At 40.9% G+C, this 22,762-nt stretch overlaps 1 protein-coding gene across 3 annotated transcripts in view; it reads left to right on the top strand.

Annotated features, from left to right (window-relative positions):
• Nucleotides 1-22,762, top strand: part of FGD5 (FYVE, RhoGEF and PH domain containing 5) — a 110,140-nt gene that overhangs the window by 59,937 nt on the left and 27,441 nt on the right. Inside the window, exons 6-10 of one of the 3 annotated variants that reach the window (XM_055706978.1) lie at nt 7,030-7,185; nt 9,090-9,242; nt 11,442-11,529; nt 14,523-14,573; nt 16,743-16,801. In XM_055706978.1, the coding sequence (XP_055562953.1) occupies nt 7,030-7,185; nt 9,090-9,242; nt 11,442-11,529; nt 14,523-14,573; nt 16,743-16,801 (507 nt within the window). Of the gene's footprint in view, nt 1-7,029; nt 7,186-9,085; nt 9,243-11,441; nt 11,530-14,522; nt 14,574-16,742; nt 16,802-22,762 lie in introns of all 3 variants that reach the window. The other 2 variants (XM_055706979.1, XM_055706977.1) reach the window with 2 other exon arrangements.

The following is a 22,762-nucleotide window of genomic DNA, read 5'->3' as shown; positions in this document are numbered from 1 at the left end:
TCCCCAGCCAGAATTCTCCTTGAAAACTGTAGAAATACCCTAGGTGAATTTACTCACCTTCAGTCCTTTCCTGTTCTTAACACAGGGTAGAGGTATAAGCAGGGAAGGTGATTCAGCCACAAAAGCATTAGAGGTCAGACCTTTGGTTGGTATAAATTTACATAGTTTTTCTCTGGCAGGTGACTGAAAGAACAGCAGGTGATTAGCTTCTTTAAAGCACTGCATTAGACTCATTTTCAGTTAAGATTTCTTTCCCTCATTGTCAACATCATTAAGATACTTCAGAATCTAGGAAGCAGTTGAACTTTAGTCTGCTATGTACATAATTGCAGGCAATTCCTGCAATTCCTGTGAAACAATGCAACAACACAGAGCGGGCAGAGACTTTGCTTCAACACCCAACATTTGAACATACTACTTAGAATGCAAGGCATTCAGAGTTCTTCTAATCCAGCCACAGAGTCTAGCAATCTGGTCCTTCTAGTATAAAGCGCACTTTTTGGTCACAGAAATACTTTTCCTTTCAGATATTTCTCTTGAACTGTTGAAGTGTGGCTTTGCTCTACAATCACCATCTGCTACTAGAAATTCACAATTTCTGGCGCAAGTGCAGGCCTAATGCTGGGAACAGAGTGCTGAGAGCCACTGAGAAGGAACCTTCCATTCCCATCTACAGAACAACTGCTAGTCAAACTGTAGGACTATAAATTACTATTGGCAAAGCAAATATAATGGTGTACTCCTGTCTCCTTCTGTTCTCCTGCCGTTGTAGTCAATACACAAGAACTAGGATTTCCATTATGAATGGATCAGTATCTTATACATTGCTGCTTTAGAAGAGGAAGAAATAACAACAGAAAACTAAGAAATAAATCTAACAACTGATCAGCATTTCTTGTCCAATTTTAGAAGGTTTTCTTTCAAATAGAGCTATCTGTTTTGCTAAACCTTTGAGTCAAAATCTTGACATTCTCTCCTACAGTCTACTCACCTTTCTACATAGCTGCTTTCAGCCTGTTGCAGGTGGCAGAACCATCAGCTTTTTACAGTGAAGGTAGAAACTGATTTCAGTCCTGTATTTCCTAACTGCCCTTACTAGACTGGTTGCAGTAGCCCCTGGTTCCCCAGGGATCCACATGCCATTGGATGAACTGATCTAACTTGGCTTATTCTGTTATACACAGAAAAAGCAAACAGATATTCTAGATCCAGACTGAATTACTGTGCTCTGGATTATTTTCAAGTAGAAGTTAAAGAAGAGAAATCACCCAACATAACAAATATATATATATACACACATCAAGGTTTTTCTCCTGGGTAAACTAGTGGCCTGAAGCAGTAGTTTAGCTGACAAAAGATTAGTTTTCCATCCTTTCAATAGTGTCCTTCAAGGTTAAATGTTCTCAGGCTAATAAAGGCTAAAGGACCACAGTATGTATGGGATGTATCCCATCTTGCAAAATGGTTGTTGATATGCATACAGGATTGCTACAATTGATTTTTGCAGCTGGACTCCAAAGCATATTCAGCCCAATTGTTGGAGAGATTTAATACACAATCTCACTGTTTCTGCATCTGCTTACAAAATCCTGGAAGTAAAATCCAGAACTAACTCTTGTCCCATTAACTGCCCCTTTTGCCTTTGTATTAGAATATCACATTTCACATAGATGTTGACTCCTGCAGCGAACTTCCTTGCTTAGTGTTCTACCAAAAACCTCTGGCTGCTGGCATTGTTGACTCCTTTGAAAGAGTCCCTGTAGACAATTACCTGCTACAAAGGTTTCCACGTTGCTGATCCCAGGTAAATTGGGCTGTCTTTCTGTAGCCCTGAGTCAGGTAACCAAGTATTTTTTTTTCCAGCACTTTCCTGTAATCACTGTTTCCTCTCAGCGCTGGCAGGCACTGCCAGCCTCTCTAAAGCATCTCATATCCCAGCACCCTACAGTAAGCCTCATCACCTCACAGAGGGTATCAGATTCCAGGAGCCAAGCATGTGACAGTTAGGCAGTGCTCCACATAAACTGTAAGATCTTGTTGAAGCTAACCCTGCATTCCTTCTTGTCTCATGCCCTATAACAAGCTCCAGGTTACAGTCCCCATTTCTAGCAGAGAACAGAAGTTCTTCAGAGGCCTTTTTGGGTAAAAAAATATGAAGTGTGTGTGTTAGTGATGGGCACAAACAAAAGAAAGGAAAAAAAAACCAACCAGCTTTTGTGGCTGTGGGTTTTGATCCTATTTGTTTCACTTAATTATTTGTAGGGCTTATTTCAGGGACGTTAGGGATTTGGCCGTTGCATGGCTATAAAAGGCTTATTTATGGGTGCCCAAAATGTAATGAGAAGTTTTATGTTTCAAAAATGTATTTTTATGTCACAGTTCCTAATCTTCTGTGCCACCTAGCCAGCTTGGGTTATGCTTTTACATGCGCACACAAACACTGCTGCAGGTATAGGCATAAGACAGGAGTGAGATCAGTAGGCTTATATGCCCCTGGATGAGACTGAACTCTGTGGCCATCAGAGCCTTGAACTTGAATGACTTCAGTTCATGCTGCTCTTTTCAGAAAGTTTTAACCCAGCAGGGAATTATATGAACTCAGCATTTGGTACCCTCTGTTTTTAGACATGGGGACTGGGGGACAGACTTGCAGACCTTCAGGTGCCATGATTGATTAGAGTTAGGGAGACTGCAAAAGCACTTTGCATTTGATTAATGGCTTCCCAAGCACTCAGCATTTTCAAGTGACTTTTTTTTTAATGGATGTTTATAGTGATTACTGTTATGCTGCAAGTTTTTTATTAATCATTAGGAAGCTGGCTATCCACGCAACTGGAATGAAATAATTTGTCTGAGAATTCATTATAATCAAAGGGGCAGGCAATTAATGACTGATTAAATCCACTGAGATCCTGTGGGAAAGGGGTGTTAATCTTGTTGCTCAGCTATGGTGGAAAGTGGGCAGATAAAGAACTGTTTGATGTTAACTTGGAAAAGATGACATTTCTGTAACATAGTAGGTTACTTCAGTAGTGAACTAGTAGTGAACTAGTAGGCACATCAGTAGTGAACTTACTACAGCTATTCACTTCCCCAGACACAATAAGCTGAAAGAACCCTTTGGATTCTTTCCCTTTCCCCAATCTGGATTAATTACGATGGCTGAGGACTTCGAAAAGTTGCAGATTCCTTTAAGTTAGAAAAAGCATTGTGAGGATGGATTGACTGTTTTAGTTGGATGGAAAGCATCTGGAGCACACACTGGCTGAAATATGTAGTTACAAAGGCTTACTCACACACCAGAAAAAATAGGAGCTGCAGTAGCATAACATGGACATTATTTGTGGTACCAGGGCAGACACATTGTGGAAACCAGACCCAGGTAATTAGGAAACACAATAATACTCCTTAAAAAAAAAAATTATGATCTTGTTTTATCCATTATATACTTAGTCAAAAGGAAAATTGTCATCATGATCTTTTTTTTACCTAATTACAGTGGCTTTTCAGAAAACAAATGCTTCATCTGACACAATTGCTAAAAAAACATAGTGTATGTGTGACTTTCCTTTCAGCTAGTATCTATTAGATTTTCCAGTCATTCCAGTTCATAGTGAGAGCCAGTGTGTACATTGCAGTTACACAGTGTTACAACAGGAAAAAACAGGAATTAATCTGAGGAGAATAAAATCTGCTCTTGCCTGGAGTCAGTTCCTACTGGTGTAGAGAGAGGAATTTTGAAGTTCTTTGCCCAGAGGCTCTCCTGCTCCTTATAGAACCTTTCAGCAGGACCACAGTCATACCAACTAGATCTCCAGCATGCTGGAATCATGACAGCTACTTTGATTTAACCAAACTGAAGTGGACTATCTAATGTAAAATATGGATCCCCAGTGAAGCGTACTCTATTGAGTTGCTCATACCTGGACATGAGCAAGTTTCATGGAAATCAGTTCTCTCAGACTCCTTAATTACTCCATGTACTTATAAAACTTCACTAGATAGAAGGTAGAGTCATGAGAAATGCCATGGTAAATCCCAGTGCAGCCCAGGAAAGTTCATAAGATTCTCCCTAAAAGTTCAGGGAACAGAACTTGACTTTTTGGCAATAGGTTTCATGATCACTAGATCCTGACAGAGGAAGATACTCAACCTATCCCATCCTGGTTCAGGGCCAGATAGAAACAGTTTGGTATCTTTCAATGAGCTGTGCAACCTTAGAGATTTCTTTTTATCAAGCCCCTGCTTCCTTTCACAGCGTATTTGGCTACATCACATACAGTGGAGTAGGAGGCCAGGAAATGGTCTCTGAGTGGAAAATCTAACTGCCATTTCTATTAACTCATCCAGCAGAATCACCTTCTCAGTGATTGTTAAAGCAGCTGCATTTTTTTTCTGATGAATTGGCTTCTATGGGTAGACAGAGAATGTTTTTAATATATCTTTGAAAAAACCACCGTGTTAATAATAGCTCACTGCTTGCAGAGTAGCATGTGAAAAAATACATTGATAGCATGGATCTGGCCAAACTGGTCAGACACTAAAGCTTTTTGTCACACTAGATCTTGGGCTGAAGCAGAGCTCAGTGTGAACCTGCTGGAAGAACAACTCCTGGTGTGATGGTCTTAGTCTGACAGGATGCAACCAGGGCTTTACTACCAGCTCTGCTTTGACTAGATGCTTGGGCTTTCTATGTCATTATGAGCTACCTGATCCTTCATGAGAACACCAAAAGCCCCTTTTGGCACTTTTTTTTTTTTCCTCAGGATGCAGTGTTAGCATATCCATAATGTGGTAAATTCTGTCCTAAATCAAAGTTGGTTGTTTTCCTAGTAATGCTATATTCTAGTAAGTCTTGCAGTCTGTACTACTGACCAGACCACACTTGATCATATCATATCAATATGGTCCCTCTTGGCTTCAAAGTCAATGAATCTAAGTATATTCAACTACAAAGCCTCCATTCAAATATTTTTATTGCTGAATTGAAAAACAATACCTGATTTGAGGTACTTACTGGAAAAAAACAGTGTGTGTAGGCTGACTAGAAATCAGAGAGGATGCTGTACCCCCCTAGTGTTACCCTCACACACACACCCCCCCAAAAAAAAAAAAAAAAAAAGGTCAGGTAAGGACAAATGGGGTTTTTATAAGGAAGGGAGCTCTGCAATCTCCTAGTCTGCAGCTGCTGTACCAAAATGAGTTTCAGGAGCTTTCAAACCTCACAGTTAATGTGGCCTCTTTACTGAGCTGTTTTGATTATTTACTCTAGTTTTCACTCTTACCCCTTTTTTCCTCATCTTGTGCAATAAAAAACTCCATGCACTTCATGGCTTACTGGGACGCAGAAAAAGATTGGAAAAGGCACTCACAGAACTAGTTCATAATAATTGTATATGAATGCCCAGTTTCTGCTCTCATCACAAACTGGGATGCACTTAGGTTTCTAATTGTTCACTTATTTTCATAGAAAAACTGAGATTCAGACACTTTGCCCATGAAAGCCTGACTAACGGAAATGAAAAATGTAACAGTAAGGAGCCCAAGCTGACCCTGATGGAGGAACAGATCTCCTTACAAGGAATACAGAGCAGAATTAAACTTGTAACAGTGCAGCAGGACCATGCCCAGGCAATCACTGAATACTATACTAACACTTTTCAATTACTTGTACTTTGTAGCAATACTGATGAAGCAGATGCTGAAATCACATCCTTTCCATTTCATTGAATGAAGGCTCCTGCTTTTGAACACCAGATACGCTATGAAGACAATCACTAGTTACAGTGCCCCAGCTCCTGGCAAAGGCAGCCAGAACCCCTGGGTTTGGGTTCTCATGCCACTGAGCAGCAAAGCCTTAGTTATAAGCTTTCCTGCATTGCGTTGTGCATTGCCTTGCACCCCATTGCCACAGTTTGCATTCAGACCTCCACAAAGCCCAGGCAGCTTTAAATGCCTGAGCTTCTCTAGCCACTGCCTGTGAAGAGGGGCTGTGTCTGGCAGCAGCAGGCAGGGGAAACAGCAATGGCTGGTAAAAGCCTGAAAGGGGCCATGGCACCACAGGGGCCGAAGTTTCTTGAGCATACTCAGGTGCCAGCAAAGGCTCCTTTACAAGTCTGAAGCAGAGAAGATGGAGCCTGTAGGAATAAGGCTTCGACCTGAAAACATTTCAGCATCCAGAGCTCTGGATGAAGGAGACTTCAAATAATGTTTTACACATAAAATATTTGTGGCTGCTGTTGGGATGGTTTTCTAATGCCTGGGAATCTTAACACAAATTATTACTGCTGTTTCAGATGGAGGCCTTATTCCTCACTTCCAAGTCAAAGCTGGGGAAACATTTTGCTACACAGTCTTAAACAGGTGCTCTATTATGTACCAGAGCTGGCCACATTTTAATATAGAGGAAATTACTTGTGTGCCCACCACTTCAGGATCAAAACCATTTCTAAGATGAGGAAAAAATGTCTCAGTTAGGTTTCATAGGGAAAATGATTTGTTGCATAGCTTAAATTTATAGCTTCTTCCTTTCTTTAAGTTCAGATTTGGAGACAAGTGTTGCAAAGTTTAGCACAAGACATGTAGGCACTGATGTTTTTCATGTCAAGCTGTTGGACTCAATGAAGTAACTAAAAAATCTCATCTTTCATTTTTTAAAATTATGTTTATGGTTAAGAAACACTATAAAAATGAGACCAACTACACCCAGAAAAGCAGGAAAAAAAGGCAAGGTAAATAAAGATTTCAAACTCATTTTATGCATAAGGGTCTGATGGCTTGGTCAGGTGAAATGTTCAATTTTGGGTTGACAGGATGGTGGAATTCAGCTGAAAACGTGTATGCACTAATGGATGGAAGAACACATATGCTATGATTGCCTTGCTATGCTGAGCACACTCTATGACTATTGATGGCATATATTACAATTCCAAGAAAGTATCATTTAGGAGTCAAGAAATTGTAATGATAATTTCAGAAAACAGTTGTCTTTTAAGTCTGTTTGCCTTATTTCTGTATTGTTGTTCACAGGATTTCTATGAAGGTATCTTGAAAGTGCTTGGAGAAGAAGATGAAAATGAACAGGAAGAAGTTAAACTCAAGCAGGGCTTACGTGAACTCCCTGAAATTTATGAATTACACCAAGACATCCTGGGAGAACTGGAAGAAAGAGTCCTTAAATGGCAAGTATGGAATGGCATGGTTTGATGGCCTTAATGTACCCTGCACAGAAGGTGGGTGAACTTATCAGTGTCCCCTTGACCCCACTAGCAGGGAGGCTGGGATTCTAGCAGAGATGAAAGGAGTAAAACCTGAACTACTTCAGCTGATTTTGCATACAGGCGGGCAGGAAGTAAATGTAGAGGCTATCAGGCTAAGAAACCAAATACTGAAACATTTGTGCATGACTCCAAAATGGCCCTGTCAGTCAAGTGTGAGGACAGCCTGCTTAATATGCATTATCCTGATGCTAGTTCATAGTCATCACCAAGCAGCTTCACACTCATGGCCTGAAGGTCACAGGCTGATGCCACGAGAGGCAGGAACAGCAGACATCAAAATCGATCCTAAGGATCATCTGCTTACAGAAATCTACGTAGCAACTGCATAGCTCTCAGATAAGGGACACCCCTCACTTCCAGCACCAAGGCGGCTCTGCACAGGCTAGGCTTCCAAGCCAAACAGACACCGTCAGTCTGCTGAGGGACTCCACCTAAGCCAAACATCCTTACAGGGCAAAGTCTTTCCATGAGAAAATAAGACCATGCCTAGGTCAGACAAAGCTCAAAAATTCATTCATTTAAGACCTCTGAGTTAAGCCAGGCTGCCAGGCCCTAGACTATAAAACTGCCAGAACAGGAATGTCTAAGAGAAATTACCACTGCAGTCCCAACCGACTAAACCTACCACAACCAGTGCAGGCCCTGACCTAGATGGAGCTACTCTGTCCCTGACAGCTGATGATGGATGATGCAGCCTCACACCTCCACCCTGTGGGACTCCAGGAGACAGTGGTTTCTGACAGTGGCTGATCCTATCCCAGCCCTGCCACTGCACAGTTAAGGAAGTCAATTAGAACAGGAGAACTTTTCAGTAACAACCCTAAATGCAGGGCACAGCTCTCCTTGTCAGCTCTGCACTTTCAAGTCAAAGCTCACAAGGAAAGAAAAGGCTAAAGGTAGCTGTAAATGGGTTTGTGTCCACCAAGGGACTGTCACAAACAACAGAAAGACTTTAAAAATGTCATCAATGAGTTATGATTCATGCACTCATAACACAAAGAGAAACGGTGTGACTTGTTTCTAAAGAATTCACAGCCCTACTCTAGCAGCATGCTGTATGTTCACAAAGACAAAAGGGACACAACTGAAAATGCCCTAAGGTTCTGTGAGAACAACTCTGTGGCACTGAGGAAAAAAGAGGGCCGTGTTGCAAATGCTGCCGACACAATAATGACATACGGCATAGGGCTGTGCTCATACAGGTTCCGAAGTCACCACCACCTCTGAATCTTCCAGTAAGTCCTTCCCTGTGCCTGCGCTCCCCCAGACAATCTGTTGCTCTGACATCCCCAGGAACTCATGCTCCTCCCTAACTATGATTATTCATTTGCAATCTCAGATTTTGTCATGTTCTCGTACATGCTTCGTAAATATTTCAGTGCTGTGCAACTGGGTGCTGAGACAGATGATGGTGGGGCAGTGCTAAGAAGGGGGCAATGAAGGAAGAGCTGAAGATATGATATTACATCTGAAGACATTATACTGTCCCCCATAACCAGTGCTCAAAGCGCTGCAGCAACTAAAGTCTCCGTAAAGGAGACATCCTACCCGCTACAGACACACAGTGCTGCCATGGCAAAAGCACAGCCAAAGGATCAGCCTCTCGTGGTGCCCATTCTACAGCAGCCTGTTTTGTTGTCCAGTATGTCAGTGAAGCACTCCCTTCTTCCTGCCATTTAACTTATGTTTTAGGTGCACAATGTCCTTAGCCCCTGTGGGTCTAATACAATGAGAAACAAGAATAGCTTTTATTTAATTTTTATTTATTTATATATTTGCCTCTTCTTTTCTTTCTGTGGCCTTAGGAAGGAACAGCAGAAAGTTGCTGATGTTTTTGTCTCCAGAAAATCAAGGCTGAATCACCACACAGCATACATCATGCAGTTTGATAAGAATTTGGCTTTGCTGGATGAAACCTGCCTTAAATATTCCCAACTGGCTACCATAATTCAGGAGTTTGAGGTAACGCTCCCATGTTTTTTTACCTGCACTAATGCATAGCTGTGCCACAGGGCTTACTCACAGCATACTTTTTATGCAACTCCACCAGTATTCACAGGGTAGAATGGGAAAAAAGCTCTTTTCACACATCCTAGTGCTAAAACTGAAGTGAGATGTTCACATATGAATAATGTTTTTCTGTGTCTGTTTGATGCCCACACACCCCTGTGTATGCACATATAGAATGTTTGTGAATTTACAGATTTGTAAGTATATTTTGCTGAAATGTATGCACATAGTGGAGTAGTTTCTCAGTCACATATTAACTTATCAAGCTCTTTGAGGATGTGTTTGAGTTAATAACTATTATTATTACTATCTCTTCATATCTTCTCTTCTTTCACTGCATTTTCTATCCTTTCTTTTGTACTGGGTCTGGCCAGGATGAAATTATGTTTAGCCTCTATGTGTGCTTAGCTGCTGGCAGGGATCAACCCACAACATCTTTACAACTGGCATTTCTCTGCATTTTTAAATGCCTGTTAACTACTTCCTCTGTTTAGAGGATGTTGTGACAGGCAACACTGAACTGCACAGGAAAACACAAACTCCACTGGCCAGACACGTGCAGCGTTCTTTTCATCTAGACTCCCTGAATGCTCTGTAGCCTCTGGCCCTGTAGCAAGGAGCATGTATTTTCCAGTTGTGTTAACTCAGTCATCCATGCCGAATAACTGGAAAACACCATCAAGATACATGTGACAGAAATTCCATGATTCCCGCTTACATTTTAAAGCACTGGCAATGTGGCCACTTCACATAATTTCAAAAGCATAAACCCATATGTGGATGGGAAAGTTCAGTTGGGCCACACTGATTCCATTGAGCTAAAATGATTAAAAGCTATGCTGCTTTATTGTGGGTCTAGAAAATCTGTTTCTTATTATCCTTGTATGTTAAGAGAAATAACAATGTTTACTTGGGTGGCAGAGGGGCTGTAAGGATAAATTAGTGATCAGACCTTAATGGTTATTTAGAATGCCAGCTCTGTGGGGTATGGATTATATTTTTCTCTGCAGCACATGTGAAATATTAAGGATAGCCATTAATTTCAAAAGACATTTGGAAGTCAGCATTTACAAACAGATACCTTGCAGTCACCACAATTACTTCCTGTTAGCAGCTGAGGGGAGCTCTGATGTCTCACACTGCTCTGAACATAAACTTGGCAAATGCAGGCTTTCTACTGGCAGCCTGTATTCCCAGCATCCCTCCCAGCCACATGCCTATACACTTCTGTCTTAACTATCAATACTGAGAATTAGCATTTATTTCTAAAAAAGTAGATGAGGCTTTTCCTAGGATAAGTTCAGCAGGATTTTGCCCTAGAATCAGTGAGCTCTGTAACTTCTTGCCCTCTTGCAAGCATGCATACATGGACAAATGATGGGGAGGTGTCTCTCAGTCCTTTCCTATTTATTTATTTATTTATTTAATGACCACTATTAGCTTTCCAGTCTAACACCACAGAATTTAGGGCCTCATCTTGTTTCTGGCACCTTTGACTTGAGTGTGGGGGACTGGGAATGCTAAGCACAATCTTGAATGTAAATTTGGTGAGAGCAGTCAGCCCCTCGAGTTTTACAAAAATTCCTTTCCAGTTCTCCTCCCCATCCCTCTGGGTGGTGAGGGAGTGAGCGAGCAGCTGCGTGGCACTTAATTGCTGGTCGGGGTAATGTCTCTGGACATTGAGTTCCAACTCAACCACAGGGAGATGCTTTGCTGTATTTTGCTCAGTTGCTGAAATAAGATACTAAAATGTTTCAGCCAGAAGACACTTTACTTTCAGTCCAAAAAAGGAACTTCAATGACAAACTTCATTGAGATCTCAATACCTGTCTTCAGATGCCACCCTAAAACCTTTATCCAACCTTTACCTTCTAAATGGTATTTGCTTTCCTCCTTTTCCTTCTGAGTCCAAACTATTTGTGAATGATGCCATAGGAAATAAATTGTTTACAGTACTTTACTTACAGTCACAATATATACACACACAACATATATCCTGAGCAAGCTGGGTAAATTGGGAATGGTTCAATGAAATTTATGCATGCAACTGGTAGCAAAATTCCATAGTATACATCAGGTGGAGACAACAGTTTGCTTCTGAGCTCACACATCCCTGATCTTTGTGTTTCCTTTCACTTCCATTGAGGACAGCAGAACTCTGATGGCAGCCCTCAGAGTGTGAAACACCAGCTTTTGAAAGTGGTGCAGCGTGTCTTCCAGTATCGTGTGCTGCTCACAGGTCAGTAAAATTACTCTCAAAGGTACTCAGTGGAAACCCTCCCATGATGTTCTGTGCTTCCACTGTGCCACACACTGATGCCAAGACAGCTAAAATAAGACTGAAGCAGTGTGGGATTTCCTGGGAACTCCAGTATGCTTAGTACAGGATTCAGGAAATGTCCTGGAGCCTGGAAAGGAGCAGGCACTTCTTCAGCACAACCAAGCTGAAAGGTCACAAAAAAAGTGTGAAGTCAGTGCTTTTAGCCATTCCTTCTTGGCTTTCTCCTTCTGTGAATTAGGAGAGGTGGAGTTCAGCCTCACTTCCAGCAAACAAATTTGATTTTATTTACATCAAGGGCAATTATCAGAGACAGTAGGAGACAGCAGTCCCCAGAAAGGGGGCTCTGCAGTGCATCCTGTGTGACAGTGGCAAGCATCATCTCCTTCTACTCCATCAACAAAGCAGCTATACTTAGTACTGCACCCTAAGCTCTATGAGCAGTACACCTAAGGCTACTGATAACTTTAAGTCAAAATCCCAGTCCAATTCCTCTGCATTGCAGGAGAGAGATATCCAAATTTACATTAACAGTACATTTACAGATGTAAATGTCATATACTGTACATTTACAGTAACAACTTCCCTTTACATTCAGGACCATATATATATCACTCCCACCTGGAGTTTCTCTGAGTGGAGTTGTGTTCCTGCTTGTGGGTCATTCTTTACAAGCCACAGCAAATCTAGCAAGTGTGAACCTGTGAGGGGAGCAAGCTTTCTGAAGCAGGATGTGGCCCCTGGAAAGAATTGTGAAGTTTAGGTTTGTAACTGATGAACTGGTTGGGGAAGGAAATGGTGAAATGTAACAATGAATCTCAGTGTTGTCAAGTAGTTTAGTCAGATCAGAACACAAAAGAGCAAGGATCTGTAGACATAAAGATGTAGAAATGCTTTGGGACTCTGTATATGTGTGGGTGGAGAAGGATGCAAGATGAGTTATGTGTGAGACAGTAAAAAGGAAGCTAAACACCCTGCCCGTGCTCGACAGTCAATGAAGGGCACGGCATATTTGAAGGGACTCCTATAAATGCAGAACAAAGTGACCATATTAAATTTTTATTCTCAGCACAGATTAGCAGCAGTTTCTTCTTGCTCTAGACACTTTGATCAAGGATGCAACTCATTATTCACAGCTGGTTTTGCTTTTTTAGTACGAGCAATACAAATGCCAATAGTAGGACATATTTTCTGTGTGACTTGCTTCCCTCTCTGGGTGTGTCTACATTAAGGGCAACTTTCCAGATTTGTGGGTTGCAGTACTTGGTAGTCTCACACGATCCTTACAGTGGTTTTAGTGCATGTGCACAAATATTGCATCTAAGAAAAAGGACTTGGCATGACCCTGCCAGCAATACCCGCACTGTGCTCCATTTACTCTGCCCATTTCTGTGGTCGACAAGGTAAATTGCAAACATGAAGTGTGGTATTTTGTGAGGAGAGCTGGAAGGGTTTCAGTGCAGCTCCAATGGTTGTATTCCATTTATGCTTGAGGCAGCTTGAGCTCCTCCTTGTCCCAGTTACAGGTACTAACGGGGAAAATGAAAGCTCTTGTGTGTAGTGAGATAAAGTCTGCTGGATTAAGATATTCCAGAAAATAGGTTTACTGCTTCAGCTCCTCACCTCAAGAAACCAAGCCACTCTTCGCCTGCTAGGATAGAGGTCTGGAACAGTGCAGTCCTTCAGATTCTCTAGATAGAGTAAAAAAAAATTAAAATATGTAGGTGTACTTGTGTGTCCATAACTGTTTCTACCACATAAGGAAGGGTATTTTATGAGGATATTGGTTGTACTACAGCCAAAAGGAGTTGCCCACTCAGTTGAATGTCCACAGCCAAGGACAGATCTTGCAGCTGTGAAAAGGAATGATAAATACTGCCTGATAACACCGCACAACCCCTTCCTGCCTGACTTGAGTACAGGCAGATGCTTTCCTGAATGCAGGTAAAAACCAGGAAGATTTCAGGATGCCAGGGAGGGCATAGCACTAGAAGGAGAAACATATATGGATAGAACGTTCAGTGGAACGCATATCCATGCACAGCACCATTCTCAGCATGGAGGCCTGATTCTTGGATGTAGAATTTAGTAGCCTGGATCTATCAGAAAGAAAAGAACAAAGTCTTTCAGGATTAGGCTTTTTAATGGTAGCACTCGTATACTGCAGTCATTAAAAGCATAAAGACTTAGACAAAGAACAGTCAGATGATCCAAGGCCAGTAGTCCAAGGAAAACTGACAGATTAAAGGTTTGTATATAATGCAAATAAAATTCCTGTAAGTGTAAGTCCTATTGTGTGCATGTTACAGAACCTATTTTCAGAATGTGATTGAGTTCAGTAGTAATCATTGAACTCTGCATGCACAGAACCATAGTCTTCCTTCCTGTGTCTATAAACCGCATATAATTAATCTGCTATAAATAGAGAAAATCAGTCGTTGCAGCCAACACTGTTCATTCAGATGGGAAAATAGAATTCATTAGAAAAACAATTATTTGTAAAATGGGGCTACTCAGCAGTTCTCTTGGCTGAGAAACAAAGCAATATTTTTGTCACTCTCCATTTATTCGTTTGTACCTGCCAAGTTATGTGATGAGTCCGAATCTGTATCAGTGCTTTTGCATTGATTCTGAAAGTAGAATGCAGTCAAAGATGAGTTTTGCTGTGGAAAGAGGCTATACACAATTATTTGGGAATAAAGTGATACGAGACATTACTGTGGGTGCCTGGAAGTGCTCAAGACCAGGTTGGATGAGGTTTTGAGCAACCTGATCTAGTGGAAGATGTCCCTGCTCATGGCAGGGGGGTTGAATTAGATGATCTTTAAGGTCCCTTCCAACCCAAACCATTCTGTGATTCCATGATTCTGTGATTTTATGTTTTAGCTAACATTACAAATTATGTGGGTCTGTATTCTGATTACTGGATGTCTCTGTTTGATTATTTTCTACAGATTACTTGAATAATCTTTGCCCTGATTCTACAGAGTATGAAGCCACACAAGGTAAAATGAAATGGGTAGCACAAAAGTTCTGCTTTGCTAACTCTGCTTCTAAAGAGGTACAGGATCTATACTGGTAGTATATGCAAGCGGATTATTTTCAACACTTTGTGTTAATAGATTAGCCATAACATCTATAAGAACTGATTACTAATTTAGACAAATTATTTAGGTCAATATTATTATTTAGGGCAATAATTACTTTTTTCACTGAAACATGTGGGCTTCCTATAATTTTGACACAATGAATTTACAGAAGAAGAAATTATCATCTATACAAGCATGGTGCAGATATTGTAGTTCTGCCCCAGTCATCAGGGAAATCCTAGTCCCTTTTGGCTCCATCCATATTTGGCTTAGTCATTTGTCATGGTTTAACCCTGGCCAGCAACCAAGCACCACACAGTGGCTCGCTCATTCTCCCCCTGGTGGGATGGCGGAAGAATCAAAGAGTAAAAGTGAGAAAACTCATGGGTTGAGATGAAGACAGTTTAATAGGTAAAGTAAAAGCTCCACACGCAAGCAAAGCAAAACAAGGAATTCATTCACCACTTCCCATCGGCAGGCATTCAGCCATCTCCAGGAAAACAGGCCTTCATCACGTGTAACGGTTACTTGGGAAGACAAATGCCATAATGCCAAACATACCTCCCTACCTTCTTTCCCCAGTTTACATATACTCAGCATGACATTCATATGGTATGGAATATCCCTTTGGCTAGTTTGGGTCAGCTGTCTTGGCTGTGTCCCCTCCCAAGTTCTTGTGCCCCTCCAGCCTTCTTGCTGGCAGGGCCTGAGAAGCTGAAAAGTCCTTGATTTAGTATAAATGTTACCCAGCAACAACCGAAAACATCAGTGTGTTATCAGCATTGTTCTCACGAGCACTGCACCAGCTACTAAGAAGAAAAATAACTCATCTCAGCTGAAACCAGGACATCATTGTAAAGTCAGTTGGGATGGCTCCATCTGCTTGTTTGTGTACCATTATCTACGGTATGCCTGCTGGGCTCTGTGAACTTTGGAGAAACCCAGGAGGTTTGAACTGTCTATCTGTATTCTGGATTCCTTAAGCCTAAGTAAACTGAAAAGACATTGCAGAAAAATCAGTCCTGCACAATCAAGAACAAATCCAGACGTTCAACTGCTAACACCATCCTTTCCAGCACATCAGATAGATAAAGCAGAAGTCTCTTACTCCGACTGAAGTCAAAGCAAGGTTTAGCTTTGGCCTCAGTGGGAGTAGCTTCCAGGCTGGAGTAAGCAGAAATAACCTTGTATTAATGAAACCAGTTCACCTCTATTACATTGTGTGAATCCAAACCAACTGGTAGCAATGTCTGTGGCTGACTGAAGGTCAATCTGTTCTGACCAAGAGTAGAGTTTTGTGCAAGATTTAAGATCCTAGTCACTGACAGTAGGACTACAGCTATACCAGTAATTTAAATAAGGCCAGGGCAGATACTCAAGCTCTGTGGCCACAATTGCCTATCTTGTTTGTGTTTGGCACACGCTTGACACATTTCAGGCCAGCAACAGCTAGCGTGCTCTCAGATTATGTCCAGAAACGGATAGGATGCCCTGTTCCATAGGGGAAGAGACTTGAGATAAGGACCTGAGCCATGTTACACCACTGCTCTCAGGGACAGCAAACACACTCTGGCCCAGGTTATTTGCCAGTGGAGAATCCAGGCGTTAATTCATGTCACCACTTCATACTTACTTCTGTCAGAAAGGGATGACCTGTCCTCTCTCTTGGCAGTAAAAGGAAACAAATCACCTTAGATTGAAATGCTTTTGTATGGCTAAAGCTGGGTTACATTAATCTCTCCTACCACAAGCTCCAACTGCTGAAAGTCTGCAACTAGAAAACATCACAAAAAAATTTTGTGTTACGCTAGGTGTTTAAAAGGGACCTCATGAGCTCTCTTGGTCAGCACAAGTACAATGCAGAGTTTCACAGAATAGGATGATGAAGGGAAGGGGAACTGACAGCACTGTGCCATGTCATAAATTTGCTGGGCAGTTTTTTTCTGAAGGTACCGAAGTAGTTGAAGGAGCTGCTGCTGGGGATGCCTGCTTTTTTTTAAAGATGCTCTTGCAAACAGAAGGGATTTGAATTACTTTCCTACTCTTTTATGTGATTTATAGTGTTTGTTTTGCTTCATTCTTCAGCTGCTTTATTCATTGTTTCTGAAATCACGGACCGAGCCAATGACAGCATGCTCCAAGCGGTGAGTCCTACTGTGACACATGCTCTCCTGATCGATAGTATCTTTTCTGCACATCTGCTGAAGTGAATACGTATCTCTGCTAAATTCTGAAGCTTCCTCCAGGGTGACACTCAAAGGTTTATACAGATCTGGTTTACAGTGTTGCAGATGCACTTAAGTGCAGCTGTGCAAGATGTAAGTCACTGTAGCAAGCAGCACAAAGGGTTTTTTTCCATCTTGGGGTTGCTGAAATGGTATGTGGAGCAATGAAGTGAGAGATGGGAATTTTCACAGTTCTGTTTCTAGCCTGGGTTATATGAAATGTTGAAGACATCACAAATGTACTGTCAAAGACACATTCTGAGCTCATTTACATAACTTTTCCACAATTCTGGAATCCCATTTTACTTCAAAAGAATAGGTCACGGTTTACAGTCTTGCAAATGATCACACAACCAAATAGACTGGCCAAAACTTTCATAGGCTACAGCTCATGTCTAAACTCAGATTTAGGTATCTAAATATGTTATATAGTTTCCCAAAGTAATGAACAGTTTCTTTCAGGTCAGTGTGATTTATTGCTTACATGATATTATAGTCCTAATTTACAGTCAAAGATAGCCTGCATATAGCTGGTTTAATGACCATTTGTTTCCAAGGATCTAGGTCTGATTTCTATCTAAGATGATGGGAATATTCTACTGACATTAGTAAGAAGCAGTGTCAGGAGACATAGCAGGCAGTAGAGAAACTGCCGGACATGGGATCCAGCAGGTTCCAGAGGAATTCAACTTGGTGGACCTCTGGGTGATAATTAAAGGCAGTGCCTTTCTTTTTTTCATACTTGCCACCCACACCTGCAGCTAAACTCTCTCCTGAGGTCCATGTTTGCTTTTGCTACACAGACCTAGCATTCAGCTCAAGTAGTTAGAAAGAAGTACCTACGGTCTTTGCAGTCTAATGAAATCTTGCTCCATAAGTCCATAGTCTCAGTCATTCTGCAGTGGCCAGGTGACATTTCTTCTTATGATTAAATTCTAGGCTTGCTAGACCTAGAAAGTAGTCATAATAAAGCCAAAATTTTTAAAAATGCCATTTTTTAGCACTTATTTTCAAGTCATTTGGATTACCAAGGAGGTTTGTGTTCCATAGCACATATGTTAGAGAACAAAGCACCTCATTCCAGGCATCCTGCATTTCATCCAGTTGTGAGTGGTTTCACTAAAGTGTTTCTTTCTCAAAAGGTGTCTCATCTTAAGTATTTTATCATTGCATTGAGTCACGGGGATTTCAAGTGATTGGGAATGTATTATATTTTTGGGGAAGCTATCACATTTTACTTCTTATGAGAACATTGCTGAATTTAACATCCTGCACGGGATTTTACTGTGCTTTTGCTAAATTAAAGATCTCTTTGGCATTGCAAACATTCTTCCCTTGGTTAATTACTGATGGCATTCAACTAATTTCTTTATTATTTCATTTACTGAGAAGAGGGTGGATTGTTAATAATCATTCAGGCATCAAAACACAAAATTCAAGAAACAAAGAAAAAACACCTTGGCATCAATGGAGACAAAGGGAAGGCATGAACCATCCTCCTTAGTAAGAGCTTGTTTTTAGGTAGGATTTTAAGGTTGAAAGAATGAATGGACAGGAATTGTTAGGGAAAGATACATGCTGAAAGCCACTACAGCTACACACCAGCACTGCTGACTCAGCACATTCCCTTTAATGCCTTTGCCCTCTGGCTGCAGGGGAACAAAAGCACTGGGTGAAATGGTGAATTCAGACTGTGTCATGGCAAAAATGCAGTAGGTCAGCTAGATGAAGGATGTTTTTTTGCAACAGCTTGGGAGGTAAGAATGAAGGAGTCTCAAAACCCAGAGTGCCCTTCATATGTTAAAACTGAAGCTTTCATGCTTTGTTCAGAGAAGTGGAAGCATCTGCTTGCAGCAAGTGAACCCAAGAGCCAAGAATAACAACTTTTGCTCACATCTGGAAATCTCTGCTGCTCAGGTTTAAAAGCCATGTCTCTGATATCTGTGCCAGGGTCATAAATGGAGCCCATGTGTTCATGGGCTGTTTCAGAGCACTAAGTTCAGTGATGATCTCCTCATGACCAGCAACAGACAAAACCCAAGCCTTCTAACATTTGAATCAGAAAGAGATAAGTTATAGTTAAAACTACCTAACTATTTCCTGAAGAGAGAAGCCTGTCTTCGCGGATCTGCCTGCTTCCTCATCTGATAGCTAAAAGCAGAGACTGAGGCTCTGAACCTACTTCTCCTGAAGCCACTGACAAAATTACCACAGCGTGAAGTCCAACTGGTGGGTTCCTGGTTTTGTGCCGACATGATCTCAAGCCATGACAACAGATCAAGATTTTGAGCATTCTGAAGGTCAAGGTTTTTAAGGTCAGAACTCAAAAATCAGATTTGCCTTTTCACTCAATGCAAACTTAAAAAAGCTTGGACCTATTGATTTGGTTTAAGTCCATTTCTGCTTTTCTGCTCCAAGATTTGCCACCCCCAACCCCATCCTGGCACATCTACCTCAGAACACATTCTGTCTTCATACAATAACATCAGCCCTTTTGCTGCGTTGATATGGCTCTGTGACAACCCAAAATCTTCAAGCCTTCATTTTAAAGACAGCACTTTTTTTACTCCTCCTAATTGCTAAGGAAAAGTTGCAAACATGAATCATTGTAAACAAAGCAGCACACTCTGTTTCAGCCAGCAGACAGCCTGAGCACCTTTGCTGAATGTAAACTATCAGCTATGCTGATCTCTTTTGTTGCTTACTCTCAACTTTATTTAAAGATACTTTGGGCATCGGCACAAACTATTTTGTCATCAGCCATTATAGTAGCTAGGATAAGGACAAAAGTTAGAAGGGAAGTTTTTGTAGATGAAATGGTAGTTGCATTACAGCCAAATGTAATGGTGAAGGAGGAGAAGGAAAGGAGAGACAAAGAAGCATAACAGAAAAGCAGCGTGCATGGAAACAATGATGTTCATACAGACTAATTCTGAGTGATGTTAAGTATTGACAGCAATAACCACTAGTTAATTAATACATAAACACTATTGTGTCACCAAGACAAAAGAACAGATGTAGATTGCAGAGAGGATGTAGTCTAGCAAGCCTAGAGTTTTATCATAAAAAGAAATGTAATCTGGCCCCTCTACAGAATGACTGTGAAACTATAGACTTAGCAAAGGTTTCAACAGGTTTGATTCTGACTTTCTTTCTCCTCATGCAAAGAATTTATAATCATACTTTTCCATTATTAAAGCATTCTTTTTACCAAAATAATAAAGCTTTCATCATAAAACAGATCTCAGGAAAAGCTTCCACAGTAATCTCACAGCTTTAGGGATACCTGTATTAGAGATTGAGAACTATAAGAGCTAAGTTCCTAACAATTCCATTGCAAATTCCACATAGATTTTTACACTTAATTTTTTATCATATCATCAGAGCACATCTGCTCTTTCTCAAAACTATGGCCTGGAAGAAATAAAAGAAAATTTCCTTCTTTCCCATCTGTGTGAATGCTGTGGGTTTTGTGAAGGTGCAGGTTCATGAGATACTCTGCTAAATCAAAGGCTGTCCTCCTGAATTAATATCCCATCCACAAAAGCCACAACAAGCAGTTATTTTCTTTTCTCAGATTTTTAAAAATGCAGAGAATTTAATACTCTAATTACAGAACAAACTGAACAGTGCCACTCAAGATAAAGCATGATTAACTTGTCATGTACCTGGTTAAAGTTCTAAGCAATAATTTAGACTTGGCATGTACCTGGAAGGAGGAAGATTTCTGCTGCCACTTATCAACTCATCAAACTACTCTCCAAAAATCTGACAGGAGCATTGAATTATGGTCTACATTTTCTGCAGAATATCAGTGAATCATTATTAGCTTTTTTTGTTTTATGATAATAACACTCAAGCAGTTTTTCCATGGAAACTATTAATGCAGGATTTGCAGACGCATTATGATATTAACTATCTCCACAGCATTTTCATCAAGTTGGAAAATACTGTTCACAATTTACAGATGTACAAACAGAGGCATAAGAAATGCCATCACCACATAGCATTAAGTCTGTCTGTAACTCTAGGAGACATTCACTACTTGAACTATGCAGGATCTGTATTGCTCTCTGAATTTCTATGATCTGTCAGAGGCCCTGAGATGCTAAGAGCTATAAATCATTGTTGCTGTTAACAGCTGGTGAATTCCTTGGGGAGGTGTTCCTCCTGCATAGACATAATGATAATATGATGCAAGCTGCAGTTCACTGCTAGAATGGCCAGAGAAGGATTTCAGCCACCCACATCTGCAGTACTAGTTGGGTGGAGCTTTGTTTTCATTTTCTAATTGTGTTTGTAAAGGATATTTTAATGGAGAATGATTATAGTTTTAAGGAGAATGAAGAAAACGGAATTTTAGGGGAACTGTAGGGAAACTATACCCCTCTCAGCTGCTCACATTCCCAGATAAATCACTGTCCTTCACATGTGATGGCTGTTTGACTTCCTGCAGGAAATGAGTTTGATACATCTCTGTCCATTTCCTGGTGAACATGTGTCCATACTGCAAACATCAGCATTACAACAGGCACCTCTGCCAGCAGTCCTAAGAAAAGCTGAGGTGCATCTCAGCTGCAGCAGCTTCTCTTCTCACTCTTACAGAAAACCCAATGAGTAGTACTAGCACTGGCTGTGAGTGTGCCTCACAGGAGGGCACTGCCTTTTCTGTGGATTTCTGTGAAGAATGGGTTTCCATTGTGGAAGCTGTCAATTTGACAAGTTTTGCCAAGGCTAAAATGCCCTTTAGTGATGGGAAAGTCCTTTGCAAATGTCTTTTGCAAATGTCTGCTGTCCCATGATCCCTGGTATTTCCTGTGCTATTAGTTTATACATTCTGTTTCCATTTTGCTGGCCTACAGTATTTTAGATGTGACCTAAAAAATTCCATTTGCCACTTCCTGCATTGCAAAAATGATACTTGATGGCTAAAATTCTTGAAAATGTGTCAACTGCCAGTTATATTGCATGGTCACAATGCAGCCCTGTGCTGGTCAGGCCTTGTAGGTGTTTCCATATGTTTGATATGCAGTTACCAATTAAGAACTAAACTTAGCATCATGCTAAACAAGTGTAACATTTCACCAAGGCAGTAACATATGGAGGTATTTCAGGCTTATCTCAAAAAGAGATAGGTATATTAATTGTATTAGCTGAAATCCAGGGTAAATTAGCCTTGACAGACCATCATGTTGACATGGATATGCTCATTCTGGTATCTGTGATAGCTTTCTTAATTAGCTGATTCTGTAGACAGCACTGATTTGTATCAGGCAGATACACTGCATGAATCTAACTAAGCCCAGGAGTATCTTAATGCCAGTCAATGGAGCACAGGAAAACAGACCATTATCTGTCATAGCAGAAAGCTGTAGTCAAAGGCTGCCAGGTCATGAAGCTGTGTCAAATATGGTCCGTAGTCTGGGTGTGTAACTGAGGATTTCTGATACAATGGCTAACTTAGACAAGAGACTCCTAATTTTTAGACATATTCCAGTGATGACTCATTGCGGCTGTGCAGCCCATTCTACTATCCTGACCAGATACAACCACAAGCCTCCGTTTTAGCAGCCTCACCTGCTAAATGGAAAGAGATCTGAAAAGACTCTAGCAATATTGCAAAGGTACAGACATCCCTTCTTCCTCCTTTGTATCTCCATCTAGTACCATCTTGTTTTAATGAGAGCATAGGCTTAGCTAGGTTAATCTTATTTACCATCTTCACAGATAAATTCGTGTCACATGCCAGTGCCCACTGACTGTGTGCTTTAAGGCCAAGTAGGCAGTTAATAGTATCAGAGTTTGATAATGAAGTTCCTGATTTTTGCAAAGCATCAAAAGAGAGATGCAGCTTCATTGCCTGCTTACTAGTTAACCTTC

This window comes from Falco cherrug, chromosome 4 (assembly GCF_023634085.1).
Source record: "Falco cherrug isolate bFalChe1 chromosome 4, bFalChe1.pri, whole genome shotgun sequence".
NCBI classification, from domain to species: domain Eukaryota; kingdom Metazoa; phylum Chordata; class Aves; order Falconiformes; family Falconidae; genus Falco; species Falco cherrug.
This window is presented reverse-complemented; position numbering and strand designations above follow the sequence as displayed.